General features: G+C 42.6%; 1 protein-coding gene across 5 annotated transcripts in view; it reads left to right on the forward strand.

The window, feature by feature from the left end:
• mgaa (MAX dimerization protein MGA a) overlaps positions 1 to 18,995 on the forward strand; it is a 90,738-nt gene extending 71,743 nt beyond the window's left edge. For all 5 annotated transcript variants that reach the window (XM_078233483.1, XM_078233481.1, XM_078233484.1 and 2 more), the window contains 7 exons: positions 991 to 1,054; positions 1,321 to 1,506; positions 2,463 to 2,574; positions 3,550 to 3,846; positions 5,861 to 6,043; positions 13,718 to 13,924; positions 16,775 to 18,995. In XM_078233483.1, the coding sequence (XP_078089609.1) occupies positions 991 to 1,054; positions 1,321 to 1,506; positions 2,463 to 2,574; positions 3,550 to 3,846; positions 5,861 to 6,043; positions 13,718 to 13,924; positions 16,775 to 18,087 (2,362 nt within the window). In that variant the 3' untranslated portion in view covers positions 18,088 to 18,995. The remainder of the gene's footprint in view (positions 1 to 990; positions 1,055 to 1,320; positions 1,507 to 2,462; positions 2,575 to 3,549; positions 3,847 to 5,860; positions 6,044 to 13,717; positions 13,925 to 16,774) is intronic.
• The last annotated feature ends 1,147 nt before the right edge of the window (positions 18,996 to 20,142 follow it).

Raw genomic sequence — 20,142 nt, forward strand, 5'->3', positions numbered from 1 at the left:
AACTCCATTCTTGAAGGGCAACCTCTAATTTTAATACCGTGGCCCCTAGTTCAGACTTGCCCACGAGAGGAAACATCCTTTACACATCCACCTTGTCAAGACCATTCAGGATCTTACTCTTCAATCAAATAACACCTCACTCTTCTAAACTCTAGTGGAAACAAGCCCAGCCTATCCAACCTTTCATCATAACACAACCCACTCATTTCAGCCATCAATCTAGTAAATCTCCTCTGAACTGCTTCCAACACATTTACATCCTTCTTTAAATAAGGAGACCAAACTCTGCACACATGATTGAAGATGTGGTCTCACCAATGTATAGCATCCTTACTTTTATGTTCAACTCCTATTGTAATAAACAATAGCATCCTATTAGCCTTCTTGATTACATGCTGTATGTGCAAACTAACATGCACTGGAGCACCTAGATCCCTCTGCACCTCTGAATTCTGCAGTTGTTCGCCATTTAAGTGATACTCTGCATTTTTATTCTTCCTGAAAAAGTGAGCAATATCCCATTTTCTTATACTATGCTCCCATCTGCCAGATTTTGCCCACTCATTCAAAATATCTGAATCTATCTGCAAATTCCTTATGCCTTCACAACATATTTTCCTGCCTATCTTTGTGTTATCTGCTACCATGCCTTTGTTCCCTCATTTAAGTCATTGATGTAAATTGCAAAAAAGTTGAGGCCACAGCAAAACCCCTGCAGGGTGCCCACATATAAAGTTAAATGTATGTGGGTTCCATATTGCATGCTTGTGCGTCTTCAAAATGAGGTTGGAATTAAAATAAACTTATAGGGAGGGTTGCTAAGTACTTGGCCTTGTCTCCTTATATTTTGAGATGGATCAATCAATCTTGAAATTGCAAAAATGTGTTGCTGAGAAATCTCTATGGTCTGTAATGAGTGAAAAGAACAGGATTTATTTTTCGACCTCTTCATGATTGATGTGTAATAATCTAATTTTCTTCTGTTTCCAGATGCCATTTCCATAATCCATACCTTATTAAAAAAGCACCAGAAGAGGAACCCAAACCCAGGGAGGTAAGAAATCATGTGGGGGGAATTAGAGTGGGAGGAGTCTCAGAACCCAAGAGAATTATTGCGCTAGGGAGACAATGACTGTATATTGGAACTATTGGTGGCATCAGTGGAATAGTAATTGGTGTTTTATTGGCAAGGTGGGTTTACATTTTGGAAATCGGTTAACAGGCAGAGGGTTTTGTTGTTTCTGTTCTTGTTGAATATCAAGTGACTTCAGAAAGATGCTTACTGAAAATCCTCTGTACTGCATTTTTTTTCTGCTTTAGAAACCTAGCCCATATCTCAGCAAGGAAGCAAAAGCTCAGCTGGATGCCCTGATGGTTTATCGAACCACACATACAGTAAATGAGAGGCGGCGGCGTTCTGAGATGCGAGACCTCTTCGAAAAACTGAAGAGAACTCTGGGGCTCCGAAGGGAACAGAAGGCCTCAAAGCATTACATTCTCAAACAGGTTTGTAAAATTCTTTGATATCTTTGAGGCATTTTAACAATAGAGTTTACTTCTGGGTCTTATCATTTGAACAGTTAACACACTTGTAGATTTTTCCCCCCTCTACCATTTTAACAAAGGTATTGATTGACCCGACTGCATTAATTGTTTTTTTCCTTTATTTTGCTTCAGACCGCACGCGAGTCTTTGGTGCTGCTAATAGCAGGGAGGGTGTTGGATACTGTGGAGAAAATCCAGCAAGGCCTGGGATATGGAGACCCTACTAATCTTAATGATTCATGATGATATAGACTGCAAGTTTGAGATATTAGTTAGATTTCAGACTGCCTTTTGCAAAAGCGTGGTCAATGGGCTGATTCCTGTCTGTTGAAATTTGAATGGCTAAGAAGATGGTTGTCATTGCTAGATCACAGTATTTTAACATCGCCCCTCTGGTGAGGGTTTGTTAAAATTAGTTACTTTTGTATATTCTGTGCAGTGCACATGCAAATAGAATAATTTTGTGGGAGAAGAACAATAGGAAACATGGTGGCACAGTGGTTAGCACTGCTGTCTCACTGCACCAGGGATCCGGGTTCAATTCCAGCCTCGGGTGACTGTCTGTGTGGAGCTTGCACATTCTCCCCATGTCTGCATGGGTTTCCTCCGGGTGTTCCAGTTTCCTCCCACTTTCCAAAGATGTGTGGGTTAGGTTGATTGGCCATGGTAAATTGCCCCTTAGTGTCAGGGGGATTAGCAAGGTAAATACAAGCGGTTACGGGGCCTTGGTGGGATTGTTGTTGGTGCAGGCACGATGGACCAAATGGCCTCCTTCTGCACTGTAGTGATTCTATTCTGATTCTATGAGAGAAGTGCTCCGGAATTAGGTATTTTTACCTGAAGTACCAATTAACAGTGTAGTGACTTTTTATGATAGTTGGAATATTTTATGACTGTTAATTCCTGTACTGTTTTAGGCATTTGCCGAAATCCAGAATCTGCAGGATCACTCTGATCGTCTAACTGCCGAGAGAAACATCCAGGCGCGTAAAAGGGATTTGCTCATTCGAAAGGTGTCCTTCTTGACAGGTAAGAGCTGGTTGCAACTCTCAGTAATGGCAGAAAAATGCTGTTGGTAACAATTTACCTTGCAGCTACTGTAGATAGAAAATGCCTGATACACACTCATGGTTTTGGAGGACATTTAACTTCTTCGTCTCAAAAGATGTTTCCAAAAGTCAAGACAGTATAGTCTCTTGCTTGTAGATGTATTAAATTATTAAATAAAAATCACCTAGTGTCATTCTTGAGTTGTGGGTTGGTTACTCCTACCAATACTATCTTGGACAGTTCCATCTTCAGCAGATAGATTGGAGAGGACAAGGTTAAATAATTATTTTCCTCTTGTTGGTTCCCTCACCCCCTGCTGCGGACTCAGTCTAGCAGCTCTGTTCTTTAGGACTTGGCGAGCTCGGTCAGGTTTTCTTGCTGATTATTTCCAATTGAGTTACTTCCCACATTTTCGGTTTTCATTTCAGACTTTAGGCATTCCCACAGTATTTTGCTTTTGTATTTTAACTTTGCCCCAGTACTTGAAAATTTATTTGGTGAATCTTGTATAGATATCAAAGCATTTTCTCGTGGCTCTGCCCTGTCCTTTTACACTGTATATAAATTAGGCTGTATGATATATGCCAGATGATTCAGATCAAATTACAGCAGTACTGAGTCAGGCTAATGCCTCCCTCAAAGCAGTGGGCAGAGGAATTGTATGTGTTTTGTCAGTGATGGTTAATATATATATATAATGATGCACATCCGCTACAGTAGTACTTGACTGTACATCAAGACTATATAATTTGATTACAAGGCTTAAACACACTTGCATTTTGGATCTAGTAGCGTTTAATTTTACAATTAAAATCAAACTCAAATAAGATGCTCGATGGCATGAGATATAAGAGAGCGGTAACACCACTTGGTGATGCGGATGGGATTGTGTCAGCTCAAATAAGACTTAATTATTACTGTATTAATTTTAGTGATTATGTGCCCTATTTTTAGGGAAGACTGAGGAGGTTATTTTGAAGAAACTGGCGTACATCTGCGCCAAACAGAGAGCATTAGATGTTCAGAAGAAAAACAACCTGCAGCAAGAAGCTGATACAAGAAAGCAGAGCTGTAGCAGTTGGAGAAAAGCATCTAATTCATCTGAAACTATAGATCCTCTCCAGAAGGTGGCAATGAGTTTACAGATCCAGAAACCACCTAATGTCACTATGCTAAAAAGCGAGCAAGACCCGGTGCCCGAGGCTGGCAAACCTCTTATTCTGAGTAGGAAAAGATCATCAGTGGCTTCACGTATGTAACTTTGCCTTCTACATAACAGCGTGACAATATTGTAGTAATGGACACTGAGGGCAGTATTTAATGGAGGAGACGGGAGTCTTGTTCACAGGCTAGAGAGCCAGTGAGAACCCTGTGTTGCCTCTTAGGAAAAGACTGCCACATCATGTGCCATTCAGGCACTTAACTGGGCAGCAGCAAGACTCTCCTTGGGATCATGGACCCTGGAGGCAAAAGTCCCGCCTGCCAAAAAATGCTGGCCAAGCAGAGGCTGGCAGCTCCATTGAATGGCAGCACCAGTGGGAAGGCAGTGGCTGCTGCCGGTATGACACACACCCTCGATTTGTTGCTGGAGCCCAGGCCGCTGGTGAGTGATGGCAGCAGAATTGTCACGGGGGGGTGAGGGGGGTCGACAGCAAGGGCCTTGAGAGGCTATCAGCATGCCCCCCCTTCCCAATGCTGAGCCCCTTGATCAGGCACTTAGTGCCTTTGAACAAGGAATTCCAGGGTGTTCACAAGCAACCTTGCAGGAGTTTGCTGGTCGTGCTCCCTGCATGGTAAGCCCCAGCCCGCCTCTGGATTAATACCACTGGCAATGGGATGAGGCCCTCGACGGGGAATTAATTGCTCACTAAAGAACCTCGATTGACGTGGGTCAGGAAGACCACCTATGGGCCCTCCTTCCATAGACTTAATCGGGATGGAGGAGGAAAGGTGGTGAGAACCCCAGCCATCACTCTGTCACCTCATTAAATTCCTCCATGGGTGTCCATCGATGCAATAGTATATAGCTGTTGTCTCCTCATTTATAATACAAAACTGATTAAAAACATTACTTTTTTTGGAACACTGGAGGCCATTCTATGTAGAATTAATCGTTTGTTGTTCCCTTTGTATTTTAGCTGCAGTCTTTTGCAGCAGAGTAACATGTAAAATTCCATATAACTGGGAGAAGCTGTACAGATAATCACTGGCTCCCATACTTGCAAAGGGCACATCGGCACAATCTGATAACTACAGAAAATTGTATGTTTGTGAAATCATTTTGGTAATTGTTGAATTTTTTTTGGGCTTCATCTTGAATGGCACTTTCGACCTGAAGATCCCTAAGTTTAACTTTTTATTGTTGAGAAAGCGAAGTAAAAAGCAGACAAGTGGATCAGGACACAATTAGTAAGGTTAAAATGAAAACAACAATACAAATCTGGGGCGGAATCCTCTCCAAAAAATTCTAAGTGTTGAATTCGCGGGAGTAATTCACACTGGTTTTTACAGTGAGAGTTCACACTAGAATCTCCCACACTTGTGCAATGCGGAGGCCACCAGCTCGAATATTATTAAATTTCAGGGGGTGGGACCTATTCTCACCCGGGAGGCTGAAACCAGTAGGCCTCTGTGAACTGTCAGCCTCCCGTTTGCCTGTCAGCTCAATCGCTGGCCAGCCCAGGACCCTCGCAGTGCCCAATCACGCACCCCCCCCTAAAATATCATTTAAATGCTAGCCCCGCCGATTTCTGGCATAGAGCAGACCATGCCGGAAATCTGCCGCTGGCAGATGCTAGCAGGGCACGAACGCTCGTGGGAACCCCACGTGATTCTCCCGGCCTGCCACGCTAAAAAATCAGCGCAGCAGGATGGGAGAATCGCCCTCCCCCTGGTCTTTAACTTCAGATGATGCATTTGCAGCTTAGAAAAATGACAAAGAAATTCGGAGATGGTATTGATTCAAGAAGAGAAATACACCATTCCTGGATCACAAATTCACAATTGAATAACCTGCTAACGCACAGGCACATTGTTACGGGTGGGACCACATAGACCTGCAAGACAGAGAGGAGTCCGTATGTTCGAGAGTGGAACAGAGATAATTGGAAAAAGGAAATTATATTTGGAAACAAGAAATAAAAGAGGATTGCTTACCAGGCAACAATATATTATTTGGATCTTATCGAGGAGTATAAGAGAGGATAAATTCAGTGTTAACAGTGTATCATTTTTTTATTGGGCTGTTTCTATATTTTTTTGCCAGAATCTCCAGCTTCTTCTGTCTCTCTGACTCCTGGGAGTTTGCTGATGACGCCACAGGGTCAGGTTCTAACTTTAAAGGGCCCCCTTGTTTCTGGCGAAACCCCAGTCTTCACCACTGAGGGACTCCTACATGGAAACCAGCTGATACCCAAGGGAGATGACACTACTGGGACAAGTATTGCAGGTAATATAATTGAGTTTTGGACTCAATCGTGCATTCATTCTATTCTTGCAAATGTATGTTGCAACAATTAAATGATGTGACTGAGGAACAGACAACACAATGTCTTAGTGCTTCCATCTCTAGGGTCTGGTTTGCAATCCAACCAATGTTCAAATCGAACATTTATTCTCCTGTTGCATTAACCAGTGCAAAAACTGAGGGAAAATAATTGGCTCCCACTGATGTTCAATTGTTACTTCAGCCACAGGGATAGTTTGTATGGGAAATGGAATTGTCACTCTGACACAGCAGGTTGTTGGAACACAGAAGAAAGAACTCATAATCTGGAATCAGTTCCAATTCCCTGATATTGGGCATTCAGAGTAAAAAAAGTGTTCTATTCCTAGCACTGCCATTCCTCAGTTAAACCAGAAGCTTTATAAATGGAGGAAGAATGCAAAAAGTAAGGAAGTTATATTGGAGATGAAAGTCTTTTCTTTAACAAGGGTTACAAATTTCTGACTCAAATGAATATAGGTCCTCATTCATGCATTCTCAGTAGTGTTGTCTTTATCACTCATGTTGACATACATTTGCTCCTGATGCAGCAATACCCTTGAAATTAAATTTCTCGTCCTTGTTTTCAAATCCCTCCATGGTCTTGCTTCTCTCTAACCTCTTGCAGATCTGCATCTCTGATGCCGAATGAAACAGATAGGAAGATAGAGAGAAACTATTTCTGCTGGTTGAAGAGCCTAGAACTAGAGGACATAGTGCAAAAATCAGAGTCAGACCTCTCAGGAGTGAAGTTAGAAACTGTTCTACGTGTAAAGGGTGGTAGAAGTTTGGAATGTTCTTCCATGAATGGCAATGGGGGGGGTGCTAGGTCAGTTGTTTGTTTTAAATTTGCAATTGACAGATCTCTATTAACTAAAGGTATGAAGAGATCTGGGACAAAGACTGACTGAATGGTGAGCGTGATTCAAAATACATGGGGGCATGGGCAAATTTGCTGTCAATGTCACTAGTAGCCTGCAAGAAAACAAAGGGGGAGAGTGAAAAGATCAAGAAACGGTTCTACCTAGACTGAAAATTGCAGACGCAGGTGTTTTGTGAATGGGAAATCAATGCAAGAGTTTGACTGGAGGAACAGTGAGCATGGGAAAGAATCGAGAGTAGTTACTCCTCCAGTACAGATTCTCTGTCTCCCTGGGATTAGGCCCGGAAGGAGCTGCCTGTACTCCGAATATCTTCAAGGACAGCAGCCCCATTTTACTTTGTGTAACATTGTGGTGGTGTTGGGTGAGGAGACTGACAAGTGAAGATCAGTCCCATTTAAATTTTCTTACTAACGTTAGGCTCTCGTGCTGGGAGAGGCTCTGTAACTATAGCAACAGAGGGCTAAAATATCAAAAGTGATTCTGAGTCACTCTTTACGATGAAAAAGGTTGTGTGAAAGATTTTATGGACTACCGATGTCCTGCCATTAAGGTTAATATTTAAACAAAATGTCCCAACACCTCTTGTCCGAATCTCATTGACATGGCAAAAGATAAACGTTGATATGAGGTGATTTGCATGGCTGACCAAAAGCCCCCAAACTGGTTGCATTTCGTAAACATTAACTTAACTAAACCAGATGTAACCATTTCATAAAATTCTACAGCACAGAAAGAGGCTATTTGGCTCATTTTGTCTATGCCAACTCCAAAAGTGTTATCCAATTAGTTCTAGTCCCCTGGTCTTCCACAGCTCTGCACTTTTTTCCCCATTCAAATAATTATCCCATACAGTTTCTGTTGAACTTGCTTCTGAGTATATGACGAATAACAGATTTAAAAATATATATATATATAAATAAATATATAATTTTGAGTATTTGTGCTGTCTTATCTTTCTGAAGATGGAAACCCTGAAAAAAAAACAAATACAGAAGGTAATGTCACGATGAGACTGAGTCACCGAATAAAGGAATTCATGACAATGAGCTACTCAGAAAATCTCAACAAGAGTCTTTGGTTGGAAGGGAGGAATTATTTTGATCCCTCATGGTGGGACAGGATAAGGGCCTAAGTGCCCTACTCCTATTACCAATTCTGCTCTCTTCAGGCTTGTTTGTTAATGATCTCAATTGAAATTGACTGCTGCATCTCTTATTATGGAGGTGACTACACTCCAAGGCCACAAAGTTCAACTCTAGCACTGCAACTAGCAGCAGTACACAGGGGCTGGCAGCCTTCTGGCATGGCCTGCATCTATTGTTATGCAGTGAAAAATGATAGCACGAATGTTCATAGCATGTGCTGGAAGCTTATGGGAAGAATGGGCAGGTTGTGACATGAGTCAGCATCTAACACTAGTTTGGCACGTGACCTACCTTTGTTTTTGGGTCTTACAGGTCTTGGTAATGCCCACTCAAACACACACACAGCTGAACATGGATTCAACTACATGAGGGCACTCGCGTCCCTTTCACTAGCAGTTGTTAAAGGGATCAGCAACGGAGTTGCTTCTAACTTTCTTTTGATACTGCAGAGTGCAATGGTTAAGCTGGTCTAGTTAACTTGATGATTTATGAAATGGAAGTACTGTGCACTATATTATTGGAGGAGTTGACAAAAGGAGAGATTTGGATTTGAAAGGCCTCTGAACAGAAATCTTGCTTCCAGTCATGGGGACTAAAGAAGGTATTCACCCATCTATGGTCTTCAGAGAATATATAAGAACATAAGAAATAGGAGCAGGAGTAGGCCATCTAGCCCCTCGAGCCTGCCCCGCCATTCAATAAGATCATGGCTGATCTGAAGTGGATCAGTTCCACTTACCCGCCTGATCCCTATAACCCCTAATTCCCTTACCGATCAGGAATCCATCTATCCGTGATTTAAACATATTCAACGAGGTAGCCTCCACCACCTCAGTGGGCAGAGAATTCCAGAGATTCACCACCCTCTGAAGTTCCTTCTCAACTCTGTCCTAAACTGATCCCCCTTTATTTTGAGGCTGTGCCCTCTCGTTCTAGTTTCCTTTCTAAGTGGAAAGAATCTCTCCATCTCTACCCTATCCAGCCCCTTCATTATCTTATAGGTCTCTATAAGATCCCCCCTCAGCCTTCTAAATTCCAACGAATACAAACCCAATCTGCTCAGTCTCTCCTCATAATCAACACCCCTCATCTCTGGTATCAACCTGGTGAACCTTCTCTGCACTCCCTCCAAGGCCAATATATCCTTCCGCAAATAAGGGGACCAATACTGCACACAGTATTCCAGCTGCGGCCTCACCAATGCCCTGTACAGATGCAGCAAGACATCTCTGCTTTTATATTCTATCCCCCTTGCGATATAGGCCAACATCCCATTTGCCTTCTTGATCACCTGTTGCACCTGCAGACTGGGTTTTTGCGTCTCATGCACAAGGACCCCCAGGTCCCTCTGCACAGCAGCATGTTGTAATTTCTTTCCATTTAGATAATCCAATTTGCGATTATTTCTTCCAAAGTGAATAACCTCGCATTTGTTAACGTTATACTCCATCTGCCAGATCCTCGCCCACTCACTCAGCCTGTCTAAATCTCTCTGCAGACCTTCTACGCCCTCCACACGATTCACTTTTCCACTTATCTTTGTGTCGTCTGCAAACTTTGTTACCCTACACTCCGTCCCCTCCTCCAGATCGTCTATATAAATGGTAAATAGTTGAGGCCCCAGTACCGATCCCTGCGGCACGCCACTAGTTACCATAGCTAGGCTAGCTCTAAATATAAAAAATGATAGTAAAAGCTTTTACAAATATATGAAAAGGAATAGAGTGGCAAGAGTGAATGTTGGACCCTTGGAGGACGAGAGGGGGGATTTAATAGTGGGAAATGAGGAAATGGCTGGAACTTTAAATAAGTTTTTTGTGTTGGTCTTCACGGTGGAAGATACAAATAGTTTACCGAATATTAACGATAGAGGGTTGGTAGGAGGAGAGGTACTCGATACAATTAATGTTACCAGGGAGGCAGTGCTTGGTAGACTAACGGGACTGAAGGTGGACAAGTCCCCGGGCCTGGATGGAATGCATCCCAGGATACTGAAAGAAATGTCAGAGGTAATAGCGGGTGCGTTAGTGGTTATTTATCAAAATTCGTTGGATTCTGGGGTAGTGCCGGCGGATTGGAAAACGGCTAATGTTACACCGCTGTTTAAAAAAGGAAATAGACAAAAGGCGGGTAACTACAGGCCGGTTAGCTTAACGTCTGTAGTTGGGAAAATGCTGGAATCCATCATTAAAGAAGAAATAGCAGGCCATCTGGATAAGAATGGTTCGATTAAGCAGACGCAGCATGGATTCATGAGGGGAAAGTCGTGCTTGACGAACTTGTTGGATTTTTATGAAGATGTGACTAGCGCGGTTGACGGAGGGGAACCGGTGGATGCGGTGTTTTTGGATTTCCAAAAGGCATTTGATAAGGTGCCTCACAAAAGGTTGCTGAAGAAGATTGGGTCACACGGAGTTGGGGGTAGGGTGTTAGCGTGGATTGGGGATTGGCTATCTGACAGGAAGCAGAGAGTCGGAATAAATATATCTATTCCAACTTGGCCAGGAGCAGTATCTGTCAATGATGCTTCACTAGTTAGGCGGTCGCAGAACTGTACTTACTCTTCCAACCAGACCTGCAACCACAGAGCAGGGTGACAACAACACTGCCAGTGATGATCGAGGTCACTGTAGCCTGAAATTTCTAAACCTGCTGATCCTTCCAGGCTGGAACCAGTGACAAAACTGAAATGTTTTAAGTCACCATACATAGCCATAGATGGGATATCACCAAGGGTCTCTCCCTGAGCAGAAACAGGAGGAGGCAGAATCTAACTTTTCCAGTGCTTTGAATAGTGACCCCTAGTTCTAGATTCTCCCACTAGAGGAAGCATCCTCTCCACATCCAGCCTGTCAAGAACCTTCAAGATCTTATTTGTTCCAATCAAGTTGCCTCTTACTTTTCTAAATGCCAGCAGATAAAAGCCAAGCCTGTCCAGCCTTTCCTCATAAGACAACCTGCCCATTCTAGGGTATTCGTCTGGTAAACCTTCACTGACTTGCTTGCAATGCAATCCTCCCTTAAGTAAGGTGACCAACACTGTACAGAGTACTCCAGATGTGATCTCATTAGTGCTCTGTATAGTTGAAGCATAACCTCCCTACTTTTGTGTTCAATTCCCCCTGCAATAAATAATAGCATTCTATTAGCTTGTCTAATTACTTGCATAGTAGCCTTTTGCGATTCATGCACTAAGTCACCCAGATCCCTTTGCATCTCAGAGCTCTGCAATCTATCCCCATTTAGATCCTCTTCCTGCTAAATGGACAGTTTCACATTTTTCACAATATATTCCATTTGCCAGATCTTTGCCTACTCACTTAACCTATCTATATATTTTGTAGCCTCCTTATGTCCTTTTCACAACTTACTTTCTTATCTATCTTTGTGTCATCAGCAAATTTGACAACCATCCCATCCCATCCATCCCTTCATTCAAAAGATCCTTCTGGAACATTACATCCACCGGTTCCCCTTTATCCACAACATATGTTATCTCCTCAAAAAACTCCAATAAATTTGTTAAACATGATTTCTCTTTCACAAATCCATGTTGACTGTGCTTGATTACCGTGAACCTATCCAAGTGCCCGGCTATAACTTCTTTAATAAAGCTTCTAACCTTTTCCCTGTGACAGATTTTAAGCTAAATGACCTGTAGTTTCCTATTTTGTCTCCTTTTTGAATAATAATTTGCTATCTTCCAATCAAATGGGACCTTCCCCAAATCTAGGGAGTTCTGGAAAAATAGAATAGAATCCCTACAGTGCAGAAGGAGGCCATTTGGCCCATCGAGTTTACACTGACTCTCCGACAGTGCATCTTACCCAGGCCCACCCCCCATGCCCTATCCCAATAACACCACATATTTATCTGTTAATCCCCCTAACGTAGATATCTTGGAACGCTAAGGGACAATTTAGCATAACCAATCCACCTAACCTGCACATTTGTACGATGAGGAGGAAACTGGGCACTTGGAGGAAATCCACACAGATGCAAGGAGAATGTGCAAATTCCAAACAGACAGTCACCCAAGGCTGGAATCGAACCCAGGTCCCTGGCGCTGTAAGGCTGCCGTGCTAACCAGCGTGCCACCGTGCCACCACAATGCATCAACTATCTCACTAGCCGCATCTTTTAAGACCCTAGGATAAAGTCCATCAGGATCCAGGCACTTGTCATCCCACAGCTCCAACATTTTACTCAATACCATTTTTCTGGTGTTTGTAATTTTCCTGAGTTCCTACCATTTGCTGATTTATAGCTGCTTCTGGGATGATGCATAGAACATGTATACTATATGGAGGATACTATATGTATCCTCTATAGTGAAGACTGATGCAAAATACCTATTCAATTAATCTGCTATTTCCATGTTTCCCATTATCAGTTCTCCAGACTCATTTTCTATCTGACCAATGCTTACTTTATTGATGCCTTTCTTTTTAAAATATTTATAGAAATTTTTACTATCTGTTTCTATATTTTTGGCCATCTTTCTCTCGTACTCAAAATTTCCCTCCTTATTAATCTCTTAGTCATCCTTTGCTGTTCCTTTTATTCTGTCCAATCTATTTCCACCTGTCTTTGCACAAATATATGCCTTTTTTAGAGTTTGATACCAGCTTTAACTTTCTCCTTAACCACGGATGATATGTCTGTCCCTTGGACTTTTTCTTAGTTGTTGGAATGTTTCTATTCTGAAATACCCTCTTAAATGTTTGCCATTGTCTCTCTATTGACCTATTCGCCAATTCACTTTAACCAGCTCTGCTTTTATGCCCTCATAATTGCCCTTATTTAAGTTTAAAAACATTGGGGGTTGTGAGAGGAGGGGATCTTTAGCCCGCATTCGTTGTCAGAGAGAATGGCAACCCAAGTAGAAAATCCAGAGAGACTCGGAAAATGTGATTCTCTCCGGAGAGGTTGCATTTCTCAGTTTTTTCCCCGCCCCTCACTGTCAGTGTCACGAGGTTCACACCCACAAAGGGCAGAAATCTCACTTAATAATACAGACACCCCCCCCCCCCCGCCCCTCCCCGGCACATGATCCCCCTCACTAAATACTCATTCCCATCAGCAAGGTTTACTACAGGTTTGGCAAACATAAATCAGTCGTGGAATCCCTCCGGAGGTGCAGAGGTAAGTATAGCCCTCAGAAGCAGAGGGACATGCCCCGGCATAGATTGACACAGTGCCAGGGACAGGCCCTTGTGGGAGCCCCATTGGGGCTAAGCGCCTGCTGGGTATGCAGCCACTCATTACTGCATTTAACACTGGGTTACATACATCATCAAGGAGATGGGCGGCCGACAGGAATTTTGTATTCTGCATGCGTCATTTGACCGGGTACCCTCAGTATCTATGCTTGATATGTGGGTGATTGTGTACATGTTTGCATGCACGGAGAACAATGCTTCCTAGAGAGTACCTGAATCCTACAAATCAGCAGCACAACTTATTGATGCATCAGTGGCCCAAATCATTTTTGTGTGAAGATGCTGCTCTGAACCATTGTCCCATTTTGTGTTATTTTTACTTCCAAGACATGAGCTCTGACCATCTTTATCCTGGTGTGAGAAAATTCTTCCTTTCTGTCTCTCCAGGCATTGCTCTAGTTACTATCCAACTGCAGGGGTTGCCAGTTCCACTTCAGGTAAACAACAGTACCATTGAGGGATCACACAAATCTGCAGGGTTGACCTCTGCACAGTCAAGCACTAAGCCTCCTGGGACTGAGGTAGCAAGTGCTGGTTCAGCCGCTTTGGCGCAAGGGAAAGAACGTAAATCGGAAGCTTCGCCAATTTCAGTTGGTAAGAAATAGTACATCCATACTTTGCTGAGTGTTTTCCACAGTATGTATTTGGTTTGGAATGAATCGGTATCGCTGTATTTATTGCAGGATTTCACTTCACGTTGTCGTTTGCAAAGTAGTTGGTGCATGGCATTGAGTGTGTTGGTCCCATGAGTGAAGGGACAGGTACCAGATGGCTGTAGATCATGAAAATACCAGATGGCTGTCAACCACACTGTGTCAGGGAGTGTGCTGCCCAACATCTCTGGGAATTAAAAAGCAGTTGGGACTTAATGGACATGGGTGCCTGGATAATTCAGCATCCACTGCCCACCCCATCCCCAGCCAGTCTCTTTGGGACAGAAAAGACATTTGAAGGAGCATACGTCTTGATGGATCCTAATTCAACCACCACAATCATTTTGAAACAGTATTGAGTTTGATTTGGTGCTTTGCTGTTTGTGTAGTGTGCCGTTGAATCGTGTTTTATAAGCATGCACCCTAATGTTTAGGTTAGTTTCGCTGATAGTTCTGTAGCAACATGTTTGAGACTGCATGGGCACATGACAAGGTTAACGGGGGGTTAACCCTATGATGTCATAAGAACATAAGAAATAGGAGCAGGAGTAGGCAATTCAGCCCCCACGGGTTTGCTCCACTATTGAGTAAGATCACGGCTGGATCTGATTATAGGCTTAACTCCACTTTTGTGCTTGCCCCGCCTCCAATAACCCTTGATTCCCATGTCAATCAAAAGTCTGTCTAGCTCAGTTTTAACTACATTCAACGACCTAGCCTCCACAGCTTGCTGGATAGAGAATTACAAACACTAACAACCCATTGAGAGAAGAAATTCCTCCTAAATGTCTGTCTTAATTTGAAACTGTGTCCCCTAGTTCTAAATTCCCTCACAATGGGAAACATCCTCTCAGCACCTAGCCTGTCCAGAGCCCTTCAGAATCTTATATATTTAAGTAAGATCACCTCTAATTCTAGGTTCCAGTGAGTTTATAGGCTGAACCTGCTCCACCTTTCCTCACAAGACAAAACCTTCATTCCATAAATCATTTCTGAACTGTTTCCGATGAAAACATGTCCCTCAAGTAAAGGTCAAGTTGCCACAATCCCAGATAACCATAGGCTGCTCTCTCCCTTTTGAAGGGGAGGCTGACTGGTGGTGATTTAACCTGAGAATCACCACATTTCAGATGAGGGACAAGATTGAGAGGGCAGGGTCTTCATGAATAAATTCAGCCGGTATGGGAATTGAACCCACGCTGTTGGTGTTGTTCTGCATCACTAACAGCTGTCCAGTCAACTGAGACCAGAACTCTACATGGTACTCTGGTGTCATCCTACCAATGCCCTGTACAGTTGTTACCAAGACACTCTACTTTTATACTCCATCTCTTTTACAATAAAGGCCAACATTTCCATTTACCTTCCTAATTCCTTGATGTACCTGCAGGCTAACCTTTGTGATTCATGTACAAGGATCCCAGGTCCCTCGGTCCTGCAGCATTCTTCAATCTCGCCATTTAAATATTATTCTGCTTTCTATTCTTCCTACCAAAGTGGATTGCCTCACATTTTCCAACATGATACTCCATCTGCAATATTTTACCCCATTCACTTTACTCATCTATGTCCATTTGCAAATATCCTCCTCATAACTTGCTTTCCTGCCAATCTTCATATCATTAGCAGAGTTGGCTACAGTACTGTCGCTCACTTCATCAAATCATTGCTATAGATTGTAAATAGATGAAGTCCCAGCATTGATCCCTTTTGGCACTCCATTAGTTCCAGTTTGGCTTTGTGAAAATGACCCTTCTTTCCTGACTCTGTTTCCTGTTAATTAGCCAGTCTTTTGTCTGTGCTAATATATTACCCCAATGCCGTGAGTTCTTACCTTATCTGGCACCTTATCGAATGTCTTTTGGAAATGCATTACATCTGCTGATTTCCCTTTATCCACCATGCTTGTTACAGCTCATAGAGCTCTAATAAGTTTTGTCAATCATGATTTCGCTTTTACAAAACCACATTTACTCGATTCTGTTATGATTTTTGTCATTTGACACAATTTGAGGCAGACTGATTACTGTTGCAAGACAAAATTGAGTGCAATGAAACAACGTGAAACAGTGTGAGTGCGTAAGAGTGCGCGTGTGTATGAGAGAAAGTCTTGTGTGTGAGGGGGCGGCACGGTAGCACGGTGGTTGGCACTGCTGCTTCACAGCTCCAGGGTCCTGGGTTCGATTCCCGGCTCGGGTCGCTGTCTGTGTGGAGTTTGCACATTCTCCTCGTGTCTGCGTGGGTTTTCTCCGGGTGCTCCGGTTTCCTCCCACAGTCCAAGGATGTGCGGGTTAGGTTGATTGGCCCGGTTAAAAATTGCCCCTTAGAGTCCTGAGATGCGTAGGTTAGAGGGATTAGCAGGTAAATATGTGGGGTAGGGCCTGGGAGGGATTGTGGTCGGTGCAGACTCGATGGGCCGAATGGCCTCCTTCTGCACTGTAGGTTTTCTATGATCTATGAACGTTATAGGACTGGTGATGGTGCTTGCAGTTCCTGACATGTTGCTTTTCTCATTGTTCTCGAGGGAGGCACTTCACTGGAATGCTGGAGGAAGGTAATTCATTCAAGCTGAGGTTGCATACTTCACAGTAACCACTTAAAGAACAATAGTAGATAATAGAATATGTTGCTTGCACATCCTGTGACTAGCAACATGGAATATAGGAATTAAGAGAAAAATAACTTATTTGTAAACTGTTGCTACAATGTAATTTAAGTGCACAAAATGTGGTACCTACAGAGCATCAGTAACTCTCAATTACATGTTTAATTCTTTTCTATCTCACTCCAGATAATAAAACTTCTTCCTTCCTGATGCCAAGGATAGTGAATGTAACCTCGCTGGCTACTGGGGAAGCTCCATCGCTAAATCTAGAAGGGATGGGTGATTCCTTTGCAGAAGTGGATCCTCAAGCTCTTGACTTCAGCATGAAAGGGAGGAAGCAGCGTACAACACAAGGACAGCAAAGTTACACAGACAGTAAAAGAACATCTGACCTAAAGAACAGTTCACAAGTAACCGAGGAATTTACTGTACTTGGTGAAAGTGAGATCATGCCATTTCTTATTGTGTCGTCAGAGGCTTCAAAGACCGAACGTCACCATCAACAAAAACAGCAGGTTCCAACACCTCGAGTAATGAGTTCTGACAAGGTCAGTAGATCGCCAAAGGCACTGGATCTCTGTGGTGTGTCTGGCACAGAAAAAGCCTGGGCTCGAGAGGAGACTTCGAATGGGTCAGCTGGAGTAATCCTCGGAGATAAATTGGAGCTTCAGGTGATGAGCAGTCAGGTGCAGACAAGCAGCACAGGTAAAACTATTGGGCTAAATGATGGCGATGCAGAACTGTCATCATCTCAGCTACTTGAACCATTGTTGAAAGCAAATGGCACGGCATCTGGTGAAATGGACACTGAGGGGTACGAGCCATTCACTTCGCTTTTAAATGAGCTTGCATTTTTAAACCAGCAGTTCTCTGATGATGAGGAAAATCCAGATGCAGCTTCAATATCTGATCACCAGGCACTGGGCTTTATTGATACTGGAAGTCAAGGAGACGACATGGATGAATTGTCATTGATTCACGGGCCAATAAGACTAGTGGACATTGATGGTGCTGATGAAGCCACTGAACTGAAGCAGGTGTCAGAGAGGGAGAGTGGTGGCTCCACTAGCCCCCTTGTATTGCAGTTGGAGGGGGAGGACTTGAATGTTGAGCAGTTGCTTAGTGGCGGGATGCCTGTGGACTCCCAAAATGAGTTGGACGACGGCACACTGGACTTTGAGGGCGACCCTACTTGTGATGCAGACAGTTCGATAAACGTTTCCCCACCCCCACTGGTGCACATGAAGGCACCCTCGCCTTCAACAAACACTGAAGTTCCAAGCAGTTTAGACATGCTTTGGAGACCAATGCCCAAGTTGGCACCCCTTGGCTTAATGAGGGTATCTGGAAAGGGTGAATCAGCAGCATTGACTGAGCAGTCTTCAGAGAATAACAAACCGATGCCCGCACTAGCACGGATTTCATCTCCACAACAGACAAGCACAGAGAGTCCAAGCAGTGTTTCAGGAGAACACTACAATTCCTCTGTGAAAGAGTAATAAAAATGCTGCTTCAAAATTACTCTCTTTCTCTTTGCTAGCTTTTGAGGATTCTTCACAGAAAACTAATGTACTGTTAGAAAATGAGTTTAAATATGGAACTGAAATGAATGTGAATTGAATTTTGAAGATCTGTGGTGATCATGCAGGGAGTGTTATTAACCAATGAAATGTGTTTAATCTGGCAAGTCACCAGATAATAAAACTGCTGTACCGTTTCCAGCTACTTTTCCTTGTGAATTTGTGGTGATCAGATTGCGCTGATTCACAGGGAACTAAGCTGAAATTGGGCATTTTGAAGCTTGGTTTTATGATGTGGAATCTTCCATTTAAAATCATTTCTGGACTTCATACAGTTTGTAAGTATGTCACCTTAAGCATGAAGATGCTGAGCATTACTTCCTGGGTAGGTGAATAAACACCTTTTCTATGTAGCGTGTATAGTATGGAGATTTGAGCTTTGCAAGCGCAATCATTCAGCTGTAATAAAAACTGACTTTGTTTCAGTGGTTTTGCTAACCTAATGTTCTGAATACCTGAGGAAGTGTTGATGTATTTGAAATGCACCAAACCTTGCTTTTGGATTTCCTAGTACTGGAGCAAATGAGATTTGAATAGAATCTGTTGTGTTAATACTGCTGAAAATGAATTGATTATGATGAGTACATGAGGGTCGAGAGACCAGATCTGATTTATGGTGTGTCTTGGATAACATGTAAATACTCTACTACATATTTTAAAAACTACATTGTGAAATAGATATTTCTTAAGTGTTTTTTTTTCTTTTGTTGAGATCCCACTTATTTTTTTAAAAACACACACTGCTATCACAGACTTGATTAGAGCCTCCCTGTGTATGTGATAAGAGGCTATGCTTGACCTTGCAATAAAACCGTTAAATCAGGTTAGCTTGCCTTTAACAAACGTTGTATGCATTATGCCTCCTGTAATTTGACGTATTGGTAACTGCATTGAAGCAAGTAACTTTTTCTTGTGTTTCATTTGGATTTTGATTAGGAATGAAGGACTGTACATTCCATGGAATTTACTCCTGAAGTGGTTATGAACCAGATCACTTAACAGTTTCACTCATTTATTCATTCTCTGGACACACAGATTAAAATAAGCCCGCTTCATCCCTACCCCACCTGCGAGTTAAGATTCAAGTGGCAGTCCGTTTAAGACTGACTCAACAGTCACACACAGCAGGTTCTGTTCCATTCTGTGCTGAATCTGAGGCCTTATTCAAGATTTATTTCTCCTCTCGTGCATGTATATCAGGATAAAAATCTTCAGTTTATTTGACCACTTCTTGAATCCCATCTATATATTGAAAATTTTTGTAAGTTCTGTGCCCCCTGTTGAAATTCTACATCATACCTTTCTATCAACATTTAACACGTAATTTGCTGTTCCAAAGACATTGTTCCACGTTTAGTCACCAGCAGACTCTGTGGAGCAAGCTTCTAAAGTTTCCCAACTTGGACATCATCTTCCATATAAGAGTGCAGCATGACTGTTGGCATGCTTCCAAGCCGATGAAGCATTGTAAGGTTACTCAAAGCCCAGCCCAAGTGTGAGACCAGACTTGTTGAGTTCTGCATTTAGCCATGGTAACGAATTTAAGTGCAGTACTGTCTATTTGCAGTATCAAATTGCACATTATGGTTCTTCATTAATGGTATTTTCAATCTGTACAAAGGGGGATTCTCATCATCTTTCCTAATGGTTTACTGTTAACATCCCACAAAATTATTATGGATGAGCCCCAGAGTAAAGCTCCTCGTGCTGTTCTTATTTGCTAACCTAGACAGCATTCCATTTAGTGTTGTGTACTTACTGACTTCTTACATCCTAGCAGAACAGCAACGAGTCTTGTTAATGGCACTGGGTGCTGCCGTAAAAATAAATTGCCATTTTACCATGAACCAATTTACTATTTTTCCATAAATTATTTTATCATGAACTAATTCACTATTTTACCATGAACCAATTCACCAATGTATTAAAATGTTTGCACATGCTTTGCACTTCTTGCCCACATTGCTCTTGCTT

The sequence above is a fragment of the Mustelus asterias genome, chromosome 18 (assembly GCF_964213995.1).
Source record: "Mustelus asterias chromosome 18, sMusAst1.hap1.1, whole genome shotgun sequence".
NCBI lineage: Eukaryota > Metazoa > Chordata > Chondrichthyes > Carcharhiniformes > Triakidae > Mustelus > Mustelus asterias.